The following is a 15,335-nucleotide window of genomic DNA, read 5'->3' on the forward strand; positions in this document are numbered from 1 at the left end:
AGCTGTGATGTCGTGTAAAAGGTCGTGTTCACTGGATGCTAGAACCTTCTTTCCAAAACCACTATTCTTCTAATAAATGTGGTTGTCAAAATAATGTGTCCAACTTGATTGTCACAAATTCATTCGTTCAAGTCGTTTGTGGCTCACCGAACACCAATTCATATAACGTAAAACACACACACACACACATATTGTCATATAAGCAGATAAGTCTATGTCTGATTTTTATGTTTTGATTGGCGAACCAGTAGGTGTCGGTAATGTACATTGAAGCCGGTGCCCCCGCGCCGTAAATCAAAACGAAGAAGAAAATGACGTCACTTCCTGCTCACGACCGAGTCGTAAATTGCATTTCCCGTTCAACAACGAACGAATCTGTGAGTGAACGAACGAACGAATGAGTGAGTGATTCGCATTTCCAGTTTATCGCGCGAACGAACGAATCGTGACTTTCCCGTTCGGGAACGAGGCAATGGGTCACCTGCCTTCCTTCCCGTGCGTGCATCAACGGATCAGTCGGTGAACGGTGTAAGCCAGAATGTCGAGTGACCATTTGCCAAAGGAAGAAAGAAGCACTCAGTGAACCACCACTTCTTTTATGCGCGTTTTCTCCAAGCTAACGGCTAACTTTATTGCATGAAGGGATGCGCCGTTATGCAACAACGGGGAGATGATGCTTCTCTTTGGGTCATCTGGATTTTAGAACACTTCAAATAACGTGGACGCATGTATACGGCTAAATATTGTTATCCAATATATCTACTGCAATTTCACATTAGATTGCTGGTTTGCAATGTACTATTAATATTATTATTTTAATAAACATTAAAACTTGTCTGGTGTTTTATTCCTTGGATCTATTTTTGTGGGCATGAAAACCAAATTCTGACATTTGGTGAACTGCTTTATATGACAATATGTATGTGTTTTACGTTGTGTAATATGTGTTGGTGTCCCCCCAAATGAAGAGCAAGTAATCAAATACACATTCTTGACACGTACAAAAAAAATGCATAAAGTTATACGGTACACCTGAAAATGCTGGTAGAATGTCCGTGTGACGTCACAGATCAACCAGCCAATCAGGAGGTGGGGGTGAGGGCGGGTGTGGCACTTTTCACTTTCAGTTCAGGTTTGGCCATGATTTTTCCCTAATGAACTGGCCTGTTATTAGGTACACTTGAAAATGGCGGCGTACCTAATGGAATGTCCGTGTGACGTCACTGATCAAACAGCCAATCGGAAAGTGGGGGTGAGGGCGGGTGTGGCACTTTTCACTTTCACTTAAGCTTTGGCCATGATTTTTCCCTAATGAAGTGGCCTGCTATTAGGTACACTTGAAAATGGCGGTGTACCTAATGGAGTGTCCGTGTGACGTCACGGACCAAACAGCCAATCAGAAAGTGGGGGTGAGGGCGGGTGTGGCACTTTTCACTTTCACTTAAGCTTTGGCCATGATTTTTCCCTAATGAAGTGGCCTGTTATTAGGTACACTTGAAAATGGCGGTGTACCTAATGGAGTGTCCGTGTGACGTCACGGACCAAACAGCCAATCAGAAAGTGGGGGTGAGGGCGGGTGTGGCACTTTTCACTTTCACTTAAGTTTTGGCCATGACCTTTCCCTAATGAAGTGGCCTGTTATTAGGTGCACTTGAAAATGGCGGTGTACCTAATGGAGTGTCCGTGTGACGTCACGGATCAGACAGCCAATCAGAAAGTGGGGGTGAGGGCGGGTGTGGCACTTTTCACTTTCACTTAAGCTTTGGCCATGATGTTTCCCTAATGAACTGGCCTGCTATTAGGTACACTTGAAAATGGTGGTGTACCTAATGGAGTGTCCAAGTGACGTCACAGATCAAGCAGCCAATCAGAAAATGGGGGTGAGGGCGGGTGTGGCATTTTTCAATTAATCCAGGGGTGTCGACCTCCAGTCCTCGAGGGGCCGCGTTCCAATATGTTTTCCAAGTGACCCTCGTTAAGCGCACCTGCGTGAAAACTTTTAGCTCCTTTCACGTTCCGCAGGAGCTAAAAGTTTTCACGCAGGTGCGCTTAACGAGGGAATGACACGGACACTCCATTAGGTACACCGCCATTTTCAAGTGTACCTAATAACAGGCCACTTTATTAGGGAAATATCATGGTCAAAGGTCACAGGTGTCAAGCTCTAGTCCTCGGGGCCGCATTCCAACATGTTTTCCAAGATTCCCTGGTTGAGTGTACCCTAATAAAGTGGTACACTTGAAAATGGCGGTGTACCTAATGGAGTGTCTGTGTGCTTCCCTCGTTAAGCGCACCTGCGTGAAAAGTTTTAGCTCCTGCGGAACGTGAAAGGAGCTAAAAGTTTTCACGCAGGTGCGCTTAACGAGGGTCACTTGGAAAACATATTGGGACGCGGCCCCTCGAGGACTGGAGGTCGACACCCCTGGATTAACTGAAAAATGCCATTGATTGCCTGTTATTAGGTACACTTGAAAATGGCGGTGTACCTAATAGAGTGTCCGAGTGATGTCACAGCTCAAACAGCCAATCAGGAGGTGGGTGTGAGGGCGGGTGTGGCCCTTTCACTGACGCTTTTTTCCTATTGGCCTGTGATGCATATCACTAGTACAAACAGTGCATATGACACTAACTTGACATGTTTAAACAGCTGACTGGTTAATGTCCCGGACTCTTGCTGGCTAAGATCTTGGTTCGATACCAGATTTCATTGTGCAATTATTCCTTTATTGATTCTTTTTTTTTTTTTTTTTTACTTCGTGTTGTGTACTTATTGAAGTGTCCATGAGGCGTACCTACCTACACATGTTGTCATGTTAAGCAGTTCACCAAATGTCTGATTTTTATGTTTTAATTGGCGAATATAAAAACAAGGAATAAAACAACAGACAAGTTTTAACATAAATGTTTATTCAAATAATAATAACAATAATAAAAGTAAATTTCAAACCAGCAATCTAATGTGAAATTGCAGTAGATATATTGGATAACAATATTTAGCCGTATATATGCATCCACGTTACTTGAAGTGTCCAAAATCCAGATGACCCAAAGAGAAGCACCATCTCCCCGTTGTTGCATAACGGGGCATCCCTTCATGCAATAAAGCTAGCCGTTAGCTTGGAGAAAACGTGCATAAAACAAGTGGTGATTCTTTCTTTCTTTCCTTGGCAAATGGTCAATGGACATTCCGCCTTCCATAGTTGACGCCAGGAGGGAGACGACGCAACACGTTCGCTGACCGATCCGTTGATGCACGCAGTTGACCCATTGACTCGTTCGCGAACGATTCGTTCCTTCACTGATCTGTTCACGCGATGAACTAGAAATGCAAATCCCTCACTCACTGACTCGTTGACTCACAGCTCCGTTCGGTAGGTGAACGGGAAATGCAATTCACGACTCGTTGGTGACGTCATTTTCTTCTTCGTCTTGATTTACAGCGCGGTGGCACCAGCTTCAATGCGCATTACCGGCACCTACTGGTTGAAGTCATATGCACTGAAAAAAGAACAAATCACTTTAGGAAGCGATTCGTTCACTCTCGTTCACTGAAGACAAAATGGTTCTTTTGAACGAATCGTTCACTCACGAGCCAACCCTAACAGCAACACACGCATAAAGTGAGTATGTGCCGATGCCACATGAAAAGCTCTCACGGCACACGGAAACACTGCTCTATAAAGTCCAACAATCAAATGGTTTTGTGACGTTTTTTTTGAATAATGCACGAAAAAAAAGAATTTAAAAAAAGCTCATTTCCGTCATGGATTGACATAGCAAAATTGTAAACAAAATTGTGTGTGTGTTGACAATGACCTTTCGCATACACGCACACGCGTTTACACGCACACACGGCTCCACACACGCTGCGTGAATGTCAGCGCTCGGCCCCCCCACGGCGCCCCCCAACCAGTAGGCACCCCACCCGGGCCCAATAATTAATGGACGCACACAGCGCCTCGGCTCAATTAACACTCACCCACTGTGATTGACACGTGCACTAAAACCCCAAGAACGAGGGTTCGGCTTTTCTTGAACAGGTAAAAGGGAGCAGCTTCTCTTTTTTTCAATTTATTTTGTTTCAATAAATGAATCCCAAAAAGTTAGAAACTAGCAAATAGCGTCAACATCTAAAACTACCATGTTATCTGACAATCTACTATTGGCTTGTTATTCTTTGTGCGTCCAAAGAGCTACCATGGATTCTGCAAAAGCAAAACAATATGTCATCCTGGTCTAGTCCATTTCAAAGCTACATTTATTGTTGATCACAATGGCCTGCCTCATCACAACACTGAGGAATTCCTCAAGCAACAAAGACACACATTGTGTGTGTCTTTAGGTGGCAGACTCACAGATTTGGTTTGGTTTCATGTTTGTATTGTCTGACTGGGATTTCAGCATCTTCTAACCTTAAGAAATACAAACGTCAAAGACATTTTGGGGGACAGCCACATAGTTGTTTTCAATGACACAGAAACATCAAAGGTCATTTGAAGCCTACCACCAACTTGCCATTCAAGACATTTGGACTCTTCAATGCATTCGCCTAGCATCAGACAATTTTGTCTTCAAAGTAGGTGCTTTCACAAACATCCAAATCAGTTCATCCTTCACTTTGTCTTAAACTTCACGCATTTCCTCTTCACAAATATTGAAGACATCTTTGCGTTGTGTGTGATGTGTGTGAACTACACACACATTTTGCATCCACACTCGAGCGGCTTCTCCACATCTTGCGTCACAGACGTTCCGTCGTCGCACAGAAAGCTGATCCGACGTCGCCGCAGCCTCAGCGGGGCGCAGCAGCTCGGGGAAACCCCCTCTGGCTGGCAGCGGCCCTGGCACTCCACCCAAGAGAAGGTCTTGGAGGTGCGGCACAAGAGCGCCCCACGCTGGAGGCGGTGGTAATCGCGCACGGGGACACCCAAACACGCCGAGCCTGGAGCAGGAAATGACAGCGACGGGACGGTCAGTCTTTTGACGCCTTCACGTCTTCAAGAAACATCGCAAACAATTTGCTCTCTCAAGAACTTGACACGTACTCTCACAAATATCAAATTTGTCTTCAACAAACGTAAGAACCTGACGGACATGACAACAACATGTAACGGCTCTCAGGTTTGTGCACTCTCTACAGACAACGACGAACGAGCGAGCAACCTAAAGCTTGAGGAGCTCCCGCAGCGTCGAGCGCACCCCTTGCTTCTCGGATTGGCTGGTCACAGTGGGGCCCCGCCCACCCCGACTGGCACGCACACTGCACGCCCTGAGAGCAAAAGAGACGAAATTTAAAAATAAAAAAATAAACACCCAAGCGAGCTCGCTTGTGAGACCTGTGCGCCCCCTCCTGGTTGGCAAGAGCCATGCACGCAGAGGAGCCGGCGGCAGGCGCGGCACCCCGGCAGCACGCCCGCCTGCATGTGCCCTCGGGTGAAGTCCTGAAGCTCGTGGTTGATGTAAAGGTTCCGGATGCAGCCGTGGAAACCCGACGTGTTGATGGCGTGCGAGGACAGCGACAGCAGCGAGGCGGCGGCGGCGACTGCCTCCTCTGGAAGGCCTGGAAAGAAGAAGAAGAAGAAGAAGAAGAAGAAAAACAAAATCATCTCTATTTGGTCTTGTTTGCTGTGGCGACCCACCTCCCACGTAGAGCGGCGCGTCCGTCCCGGCGGCCTGCCGGTGTCCGTCCAGCGTGGCCGCTTGCCCTCCGTCCACCGACAAGTTGAGCGTCCGCTCCAAGGTCAGCAGCTCCACTGTGTGGAAGAGACCGTCGTTCACCGTCTCCGAGCTGAAGGCAGGCAGGCAGCCACGCAGGCAATCAAGCGCCACCCACAAAAAAGCCAGAGTGCAAAAGGTCAATGTTTGGTCCCCATTTTGCAACTTTATTTGGGAGTGTAACTCCACCGTTCGCCACAAGGTGGCGGTCGGGACAACTATTGTGTACTGGATTTGTGTACCTATTTTATGGCCGGAATTCGAATGCATGACGGCTAGCAATGGTGCTTTTTGTTTTGCGTTCCCACCTGTAGATGGCGGTGGCGGGCTGGGTGCCGGGGTCATAGGTCACCCTGATGTGCCCTTGATGAAGCTCCACAGCGATTGGCTCCTTATCTCCATTAAACAACAAAATGCCATTGTCATCCCCAGTAGACACCTGAAACATAATTGGTTTCTTTGACATCGTGATTCTTTCTTTTTTTTTTTCCCTTTTCAAAATTCATTTCTTTGACATTCCTAATGAAGCATCCCACCTGCATGGTGATGTTGGCTCGGGGGAGGTTCTTGACGTCGAGCAGTTGGACGTAAGCGTTTGCGTTGACAAAGTTGACGCCGACCAGCTTCTCGCAGGCGGGACCCTCGAAGCCCGCCGGGCACTGGCACAGCGCCGCTCCCGCCTTCTCCACGCAGGGGGCGCCGTTTCGGCAATGGGCCAGCTGGCAGGGCGAGGCCGACGACACCTCGCATAAATCACCCCTGGCAATGGAGGGAAAAAAAAATCTTTATTCTATTTGACTGACTTTGTTGAATTTTTTTTCACATTTGTTTTTAAATTATATGCTCCTTTGCTATCCTTCCTCATGAATGGATATTGTGACGTGGGACATACGTGTATCCCTGGGGGCACACGCAGGTGTATCCGTCCAGGTGGTCCACGCAGCGCGCCGCATTCTGACAGCGGTGGTCCGCGCACTCGTCGTAGTCCAGGCCGCAGTCGGGACCCACCCAACCCGGGACGCACACGCATCTCACCCAAAATGGAGGAAAGCAAGAAGTCAGCATCCATCATAAAAGCTCAGCAAAAGAAAAGCATAGAAAAACGATGAAACAATCAAGTGCGTCATAGACGGATCGTGCGTGCGCGCATGCGTGCGTCACCGGTGTCCAGTGGCTGTGGCGACACAGGTTGCCTGATTCTTGCAGGGGTTGGTTGCGGCGGCCGCGCAGGCGTCACGCTCTTCCTGGCAAAAGAGGCCTGAGCCAAGCCAAGCCAAGCGCAGCACATGACATGACATGAGGCCGGCTGCCGCCGTGCCGCCAGCCGAACGGACTTACCGTCTCGTCCCGGGGGGCACAGGCAAGTGTAGTTGCCGGCGCCGTCCACGCAGGTGGCGCCGCTCTCGCAGCCGTGGTCCCGGCAGTCGTCGGCGTCCACCTCGCAGTAGACTCCGTGGAAGCCAGACGCGCACGTGCAACTGCGCGCAAAACGAGGAGGACGAGATGACAAATGAATGCAACTCCCGCAAGCTCATTAGCCGCCAAGTGAGGCCGACTCATTAAGTGGCGGCTGGGCCTGTCAAAAGGGCGACATCACACGTTTAGCACTTAACATGCGTGTGAAATCAACTACTCCACACAGGACGGACGGGCAGGGATGACGGAAAATTCCCTTTGGAAAGAAAAATCACATCTTGCTTGGCAAGTGGCCCACTTGCGATGTTCCTTTGCTACCTGAAGCCGCCCGTCTGCTCGTCTCGGAGACATGTGGCTCCGTTGACGCAAGGGTTACTGGCGCACGCGTCGGCGGGACTCTCACAATGTTGGCCCTGCCAACGCACACGTCGCAGATGCGGCTCGTTAGGTCACGGCGGGCGGGCAGGCGGGCGCAATTTCGGGGCACAATTGCGGGCGGGCTCCTGGGAAGGCAGCGAAATGCGTACCCTGAATCCCTCCTTGCAGGTGCACGCGTACGGCGGCGAGTGCGAGCGCAGGGCCCGGCAGAGGCCTCCGTTGAGGCAAGGCGACGACGCGCACGGGTTGCACTTGGCCGCCACGCTGGCCTCAACCGAACCTGAAAACACATCAAGTTTGCCCAAGTCCTAAAGCCACTTCATTTTTGTAGTTTTGTCACTTTCTTTTTCACTGTTATATTAGCCCTTTTTTTCTTTTTGATATGCACAGCGTCTCCCTGCCTCCCTCCCTCCCACACTCACCGTGACAGAGGAAGCGTTCGGGCGGCGTGGTGAGCAAGAGTTTGCCCTCCATGGCGGGCGGTCCGCTGCAGCGCGCGATGCCCGGCTCCTTGTAGCCGCTCTTCAGCCACTCGGACAACCACAGCAGGCGGCAGTCGCAGTACAGCGGGTTGGAGCCGATGGCGCTGGAGCATCACATCATCCAAGGCACACGCAGCCACAAGACACGCACTTGGATCTTTTCTTTCTTTCTTTCTTTCTTTCTCTTTCCTTCTTTCCTTCTTTCTTTCTTTCTTTCTTTCCGATATTGATCACGGCCGTCACCTACGGCACTTACAGGTGCGAGAGTGACGCGACGTCGTCGAAGATTCCTTGCTGCAGCTCAGAGATGTCGTTGCCGTGCAGAGATCTGAAACCCAAAGGGTGTGCACGTTTACCGGCACCGTTGACGCGCACCGTACGTGCGTGTGTGCGTGCGTGCGTATACTGACAAGAGCCTGAGTTTGCGCAGGCCTCCCAGTGCCAGAGGAGGAATACATTGTAAGGAATTGTAACTGAGGATCCTGAGCACAACAACAACGACAACACCACGTGATAAGGACGGAGCGCTATCCCGTTAAATCCTTCTGCTACTCACAGGGTGGTGAGTTGGCTCATGTTGGCAAAGGAGTCGTCGGACAGGGAGCTGATTTGGTTGTTGCTTAGATCTCTGCACATTCAACACACACACACGTGCGACTTGGTCTCAATTGGCAGCAAAAAGGGAGCAAAAGTCTAGAGCTCCCTCTGCTGGACATTCAGATAGGCGGAAGGCGAGTTGGCAGGGAGGAGAGAAAAGTTGTCCGCGCAAAGTAGAGGGCAACAGGAAGTAGATGGAACATGTCAAAGTTGTACGGGAAGTCAACGGGAAGGAGAAAGGTGGCGCTCACATCAGCTGCAGCTGGCGGAAGTGGCCGAGGTGCCCGGGTACTCGCGTGAACCGGTTCCCGTCCAGATATCTGCCAGGGTGAACAGAAGGGATGGATAGATGGATGGATGACGCCGTTGGTTTGAAGGGGCGCGACCCGAGTCGGGCACCCACAGTTCGGTGAGGTTAGCAGGAAGTCCCCTGGGCAGGGCCTGCAGGTGCTTGTTGCTGCAGCGCACCACCGTGTCCACGCAGGTGCAAGCCCCGGGACACTGCGGGCCTAGACGGCAGCCGGACGACTCTGCCGCCGGAGAGCCTGAAAGGACACGCAAGGGGGTAGGGAGGTAAGTCAAGGTTCGCTATGGGGGAAGCCATATGGAGGCCACGCACCGTCATCGCAGCGGAAGTCAGGCGCCGCCACGTCCTGCAGCGGGATCTCGCGCAGGAAAGCCGGCCCTCGGCAGCGAGGGTTTCCCGTCACGATGCGCCGGCTCCTCAGCCAGGCGGCCAACCAGGACAGACGGCAGTCGCAGTTGAACGGGTTGGCCAGCAGGTTCCTGCAAGTGGAGAGCAGCAGCCTGGCTCAGGCCCGCCCACAACTGCCGTGCCCACGCAAAAAACAAAAGCAAAAGCAAAAGGCTTTGACCCACAGCGTGGAGAGGTTGGGAAGCGCGTCAAAGGTTCCGGGCAAGATGGCGCTCAGTCGGTTGTCGTAGAGCGACAGCAGACGCACGTTGGCCAGGCCGCCGGCGAAGCTGCCGTTGTGCAGGCAGTCGATCTTGTTGTTGCGCAACATCCTGCACGCAAGGCAAGGCAAGGCAAAGCAAAGCAGTTCACCTTTGGCTCCATCGTGCTACGAGGGCTTCGGCTTAGGCTTACAGCATGCGCAGCGAGTCCATCCCTCGGAACATGGCCCCCCGCACCGCCTCCAGGTGGTTGGCGCTCAGGTGTAGCTCAGCGACGGCCGAGGCGCCCTCGAAGGCGCCGTCCTCGATCTCCGAGATTTTGTTGTTGCTCAGGTTTCTGGAAGGGAGGGGAAAAAGAGAAGAAAAAAGAAAAACACGCTTTGACAATCGGATGAGCTTGGAATGCAACTGAAGGCAACAGCTGCTTGAGCAGCGGCCATGTTGTTTTCATTGGCGTTGACGTTTGAATGGGCCCGCCCGCCCGCCAGACAAAAAGCAGGACGCTTGTCACTTTTGTGCAAGTCACTCAAGCGTGCATTCAGAGCGACCCGACCTACATTTTCTTGAGCTGCGAGAGGCCCTTGAACGCGCCCGTGGCCTCCAGCAGGGTGAGGTCATTGTTGTTGAGACGCCTGAGACCGTCATCATCATCATCATCACCGGGGCAGCCCAAGAAAACAAAAGAAGAAAAAACAAGATGGTTAGCAGAGTAGGCATGTCACGCGTCCAGTCGCGCCACACACACGTCAACATGGATACATGTTATGTATGCACGTGCGGCTCATACAGTTCCTCCGTGGCCGGCGGCAAGGGTTGGGGGAACTTGGTGAGTCTCAAATTGGAGCAGTCCACCACGTTGGCCTCGCAGCGGCACTTGCTGGGACACGACGGCTTGCCGTCGCAGCCGGAAACCCGCCGGCGCTCCTCGGACCCTGGTGAGGCACACGCGCGGCGAAATGGCGCTCTCTCCGTACGGCACATTTTGGAGCAGCACAGACGGACGGACGGACGGCTTGGCTTCTACACTACAGGCGCACAGAGAGGCAGAGAAGGTCCCCTACAAAGACGCGAGCCGTCCTTTCGTACGGGTTGTATGCTCATTTGTGTTAGCCTGTTGATGTCACGTGGCTTTTTGTTAGCCGTTGGACTTTATCTTCGCTTTAAGCGAGCAGAGTTTCATGAGGTCATTGACGTGAGCAAGCGTGAGAACAAAGGCTGCGAATACTTTGGATGTAATGTATTGGCGGGGCGATGTTGTGTTACGCACCTGGGACGTGGTACTGCTCCTTGGCTAAAGCATGAACACAAAGAAAAGTCCGTCAATACATTGATTTTCATTTGGAAATCTTTGGCTATCTTCCTGACAATCAACAATCGAAGAGTACTATCTTCAAAAGACGCCACCATGCGCTCGACGACAATGAGCAAAAAAACGTAAGGCAATATCGAGTGCTCATTCCCACCACGAGAGACTGACCGGAGCATCGGAACTTGCTGCTTTTAATTTGCGCGATGCGCTTGTTGGCGAGGCGTCGCGGGCTGGCGCAGCGCGCCCCGCTGGTCTCGATGGGGTTGGCGCCGAGGAAGTCGGCCAGCCACTTGACGTTGCAGTCGCACACAAAGGGGTTGTGGGCCAGGTGGCTGATGATGGCAAAGCACAAAGCGCTCACAAGATGGCTGACAAGAAGGAGGCACCGCTCGCCAGTCTATGGCCTTAAGCTAGTCAGCTTTCCAAAGGCCTTTGTCGTCAATATTGTGACGTTGTCTCAAATGCTGGCAGCAACGTCGATGCTAGCTTCATTAGCTAGTGCGGTAGCGTTAAGCTAGTAAGCTTTGAAAAGGCCTTTGCTTATGCGACCTGAGCAGCATTGATAGGAGGAGAGCACGCATGGCGGCGGCGGCGGCGGCGGCGCTCACAGCGTCTGGATGCCTCTCAGCGAGCCGAAGGTTCCTTTGGCCAAACTTGCGATCTTGTTGTCGTACAGCGAGAGCAGCGCCAAGCTCTCCAGATCCTTGAAGGCCGAGGCGCGCACGCAGCGGATCTCGTTGGCGTTCAGCAAGCTGCCGGAGGAGCAGGCCACGCCACGCCACACCACACGTGTCCTTCACAGAGCAAGTCACAATCCCGGCTGGCGTCCGCATCCACTTACAGCAGCTCCAGCGAGGACAGGCCGTCAAAGACGCCGGCGGGAAGCTCCGTTATCTTGTTGCCGTACAAAACCCTGAACAAGAAAGGCACCAGGCAGGGGTGGAATGCTTTTTCACTCCAGCTTGCATTTGAAATTGTCTTTTACAAATGAGCAAGTTCATTTAGGGAAACGCTTCAATGCTATTGTTGTGTATTAACGCAAAGTAAATAAGGACTAGGGATTGACAAAACAAGAGTTTGTCTTCGAAGATGGTGAGATTGCAATTCTGGAATTGACAAAAACAAGAGTTTGTCTTGGGAGATGGAGAGATTGCAATTCTGGAAGTTAGGGTTATTTTTCAAAGCATTCTGATTTGTGTTTTACATCATGAATGAAAGTGCTTTGGGGGGGTTTCGTGGAAGGATAATAACCTTGAACCACCCACAAGTAAGCAGCAATACTCACAAGGAGTTGAGAGCTTTGAGGCCTTGAAAAGCATCCGGAGCAATCTCGGAAATCTGGTTGTTACTCAGGTCTCTACACAAAAAGGAAATGCAGAAAACAAAGAGAAATGAAGTGGCCGTAACAAAACAAAATGTGCATTCATGTTCTGTATGTCATCAAAAAAGAAAAAGACCATTTGCTCTTGCTTGAACGCAAGTTGAACTCACATTCGCCGAAGCTTCTTGTAGGAGGTGAAGGCGCCTGGAGGAACGGACTTGATGCCATTCTGTTCCAGACGACTGAAAGGGGGCACATTTTGAAATTCGGTCCCTGAAGCCACGGAGCGACATGAAATTCGCCGCGCAGGTCGGCGACATTTTCGACGGAACGGGCTGAGCGTGTCAACCATGAGCTGACCCGCAAAAAGCTCTCAAAGGAAGCCATGGCACGCTGGAAATAGGCAGCCATTTTGGCTTGTCACTCACATCTCCGCCATGGCCTCCGGGAGGTGGGCGGGGATGGCGGTCAGGCCTCGGCCCCGGCACTCCACGATGTTGTTGGCGCACGAGCACGTCGGCGGGCACGAGCCGGACGCCAGGCTGCACGGCTGCACGAAGGCGCTGCCGCTGTGGCCTGGAGCCCAGTCCAAGTTTGGATGCATTTGGACACGACTGTCTGGGACCTCCGGAGCTGGGAGGGAAGCTGGGAGGGGAACTCACCTGAGCAGGCCAAGTCGCTCTTGCGCAGCTCGGCCAGGTTGAGTCCCCTGAGGGCGGGCGGGGCGCTGCACTGGGTGTAAAGGCCCAACGCTGGGCGCTGGCGCAGCCACGGGGACAACCAGGCCAGGTGACAGTCGCAGCGCAGAGAGTTGGAGTGGAGCCGACTGGGGGGGGCGGGGGGTCATGACAAATGCAACTTCATCCAATCGGATTTGACAGCAAATTGCGGCGGGCAGGACTCACAAAGTGCGCAGTTTGGGCATGTGGTTGAAACTGGACACGGGAATGCTGCTGATGTTGTTGTTGTTCAGCGTCCTGCGGACAAACAAGCCAGGCTGGAAGGAAGGGGGGGGGGGGGAGTTGCTGGCACAGCGCCAGAACCTACTCACAGTACTTGCAGAGATCGCAATGCTCGGAAGGCGCCCTCCTCGATGCAGCCGATGCGGTTCTTGTCCAGCTGCCTGTCGAGGGACACACACTCACGTACCGTACGACTACAAGGGGGCGCCGCCTCCCCACCTCCCCGCCTCCCTTGAACATTTCCAACGTACAGATTTTTGAGGTCGGCGGCTCCTCTGAAGGCTCTCCTGGGAATGGCCCGGATGGCGTTTTCACTGAGGTCGCTGCAAACACAGCGAGGCCCAGCTTGAAGTGCTTCCGTGCGCCGGACACTTGAACGCGTCACGAGACACGCGAGCGAAGGGGTCAGTCGCGAGGTCGCGACGACAAGCCCCGAGCACATCGACGGATGCGATGGATGCTTTCCCAGCGAGCGGCTCGTCAACACCGCCGTTGCCGGGACGCGGCGCGACGCGAGAGGTCAGACGTTGACCCGAGCTGGTCACAGCTGGACGCCTTGGCCGCTAATATTTGATTTGCTCTCTGAGTCCCCTCGCTCCCTGTCTTTTGTTCACGTGTGAGAAAGGTAAACTTTCCCACTCGCTTTGCGCTCCTGCCTTCCTTCGGAAACTCACTCACTCACTCGCTCACTTGCCTTGCCAGGACGCGAGCACGCGCACGACTTGAATTTTCACCATGGCGGCTTCATGCAGAATCAAAGTGTGAAGGACGGCAGTCGAAGGAGTTTGCAAACTTACAGTCGGGATAAAGCTTCATTCTTCTGGAACAGAAGCTCCGGAATTTGCGTCAGATGATTCCTGTTGAGACGACTGAAGGCACACGCACGCAATAAAAGAAAGAAAGAAAGAAAGAAAGAAACACGCTGTGTAGTTAAGTTGCGCACACTCACAGTCGTTCCAGATCCTTCAGCTCATCCAGAGCGCCTTGCTCCACCTCTCGAATTTGGTTCTCCATGAGGTGACTGCACGCACACGCACGCACACACGCATACACACAAAGTCCAAAAGGATTGGGAAAAATATTTCCTGACTGACAAAAATGCAAACATTTTCGAGAAGAAAACGATTTGCCTCCGCAAACATATCACATTAAAAATGCATGAATATTTCCAACAATATCTTCAAGTATACTGAAAAAAGAAAGTTGGGTCAAGTGTTGCCTTCTGATCAGACTGCCCAGTGCAAAATTCCAAGTGCTTGCAAAACGAACTTTGCGCGTTTGGGAAAAGGCCGGGGTGTCGCTCGGGCATCTCGAAGCGACAACAAAGGAGAAGACTCACAGCACTCGCAGATGCTTCAGGCCGGAAAAGTCCGACTTGCTGATGACGGTCAGGTTGTTGCCGTTCAGGTCCCTGCAACAACAAGAAGAAAAGCGGGAAATGGAAAACCTCCAACGCTTAGCATGCCGGCGGCCTTTTCAATCGGCAAGCGCAAGTGTCTTTTATTTGCTCGCTCGCTCGCAGCAACGGGGAGCGGCCGCCACCAATTTGTCTCCCTTCTCGATGCAAAGGAACGCCATCAATTATTTACGTCAAGTCAATTTGATGTGATCATTTCTGCTGCAAATAGCTGATGTCAGGAATGCTTCCCTCTGACGTTGCCATACACTTCAAGTCAGGGAACCCGCTAAAGCTGACCTGCCCACTTTGCCACTTTGAGGAACTTGCCAGCGCAAGCACGCCCGGGCGCCCGCTCGCCAAACTTGTTTCTTCAACACATGCACGACGCACATACTCACAGCCTTTCCACTCCTCTGGGGATGTCGGTGGGCACGGCGCGGATCCCGAGGCCGTGGCAGTCCACCGTGTTCCCCAGGCAGCTACAGGGAGCCGGGCAGGCCCGCACGCTGCCGCCGCCGCCTCCTCCTCCAACCCCCGACACCACGGCCAGCAGCGCCAGGAGCCGCAGGGATGCCCGCCCGCATCCTCTTGACCTCCCGCTCATGACAGATATGCAGATGCGGGAGCGCCGCTGCCTCCTCCAGGAAGCCGATGCCCGAGGAAGGAGCGCCCAGGTAGGGTGGGACGACCAGAAGCAGATGCCGTCGATTTAAGGTCGGCTTGGGCTCCAGTGCACTGTGCCGACTGACTCGTCTTCTTCCTCTTCGCTTGGCTTCTTCCTCTCATTGAGTCATTGTGCGGCGTGGATGCCAGCCACTGGTGGGGGGTCGGGGGGGGGGGG

General features: G+C 52.4%; 1 protein-coding gene across 1 annotated transcript; it reads right to left on the bottom strand.

Moving 5' to 3' along the window:
* Window positions 1–4,240: 4,240 nt before the first annotated feature.
* Window positions 4,241–15,310, bottom strand: slit1b (slit homolog 1b (Drosophila)). The gene is made up of 37 exons (XM_061275337.1): window positions 14,893–15,310; window positions 14,435–14,506; window positions 14,045–14,116; window positions 13,893–13,964; window positions 13,347–13,418; window positions 13,185–13,256; window positions 13,039–13,110; window positions 12,796–12,959; window positions 12,562–12,709; window positions 12,304–12,375; window positions 12,098–12,169; window positions 11,654–11,725; window positions 11,421–11,564; window positions 10,981–11,144; window positions 10,771–10,794; window positions 10,291–10,435; window positions 10,061–10,135; window positions 9,697–9,840; window positions 9,468–9,614; window positions 9,208–9,374; window positions 8,992–9,133; window positions 8,840–8,908; window positions 8,548–8,619; window positions 8,402–8,473; window positions 8,248–8,319; window positions 7,932–8,095; window positions 7,659–7,789; window positions 7,450–7,544; window positions 7,054–7,193; window positions 6,877–6,973; window positions 6,608–6,745; window positions 6,252–6,474; window positions 6,024–6,154; window positions 5,640–5,788; window positions 5,337–5,560; window positions 5,164–5,269; window positions 4,241–4,942 (listed from the first exon to the last, which is right to left on the bottom strand). Exons 1-37 carry the CDS (start codon window positions 15,096–15,098, stop codon window positions 4,692–4,694), a joined length of 4,452 nt encoding a protein of 1,483 aa, XP_061131321.1. The 5' UTR covers window positions 15,099–15,310; the 3' UTR covers window positions 4,241–4,691.
* Window positions 15,311–15,335: the final 25 nt, after the last annotated feature.

The sequence above is a fragment of the Syngnathus typhle genome, linkage group LG3, assembly GCF_033458585.1.
Source record: "Syngnathus typhle isolate RoL2023-S1 ecotype Sweden linkage group LG3, RoL_Styp_1.0, whole genome shotgun sequence".
Classification (NCBI taxonomy): domain Eukaryota; kingdom Metazoa; phylum Chordata; class Actinopteri; order Syngnathiformes; family Syngnathidae; genus Syngnathus; species Syngnathus typhle.

Coding starts and splice junctions, on each gene's coding strand:
- slit1b (XM_061275337.1), bottom strand. CDS start 15,098: ATGAGCGGGAGGTCAAGAGGATGCGGGCGGGCATCCCTGCGGCTCCTG. Junction 13,257..13,346: donor GCCGCCGACCTCAAAAATCT/GTACGTTGGAAA, acceptor GTCCCTCGACAG/GCAGCTGGACAAGAACCGCA. Junction 8,909..8,991: donor CCTGCTAACCTCACCGAACT/GTGGGTGCCCGA, acceptor TCACCCTGGCAG/ATATCTGGACGGGAACCGGT.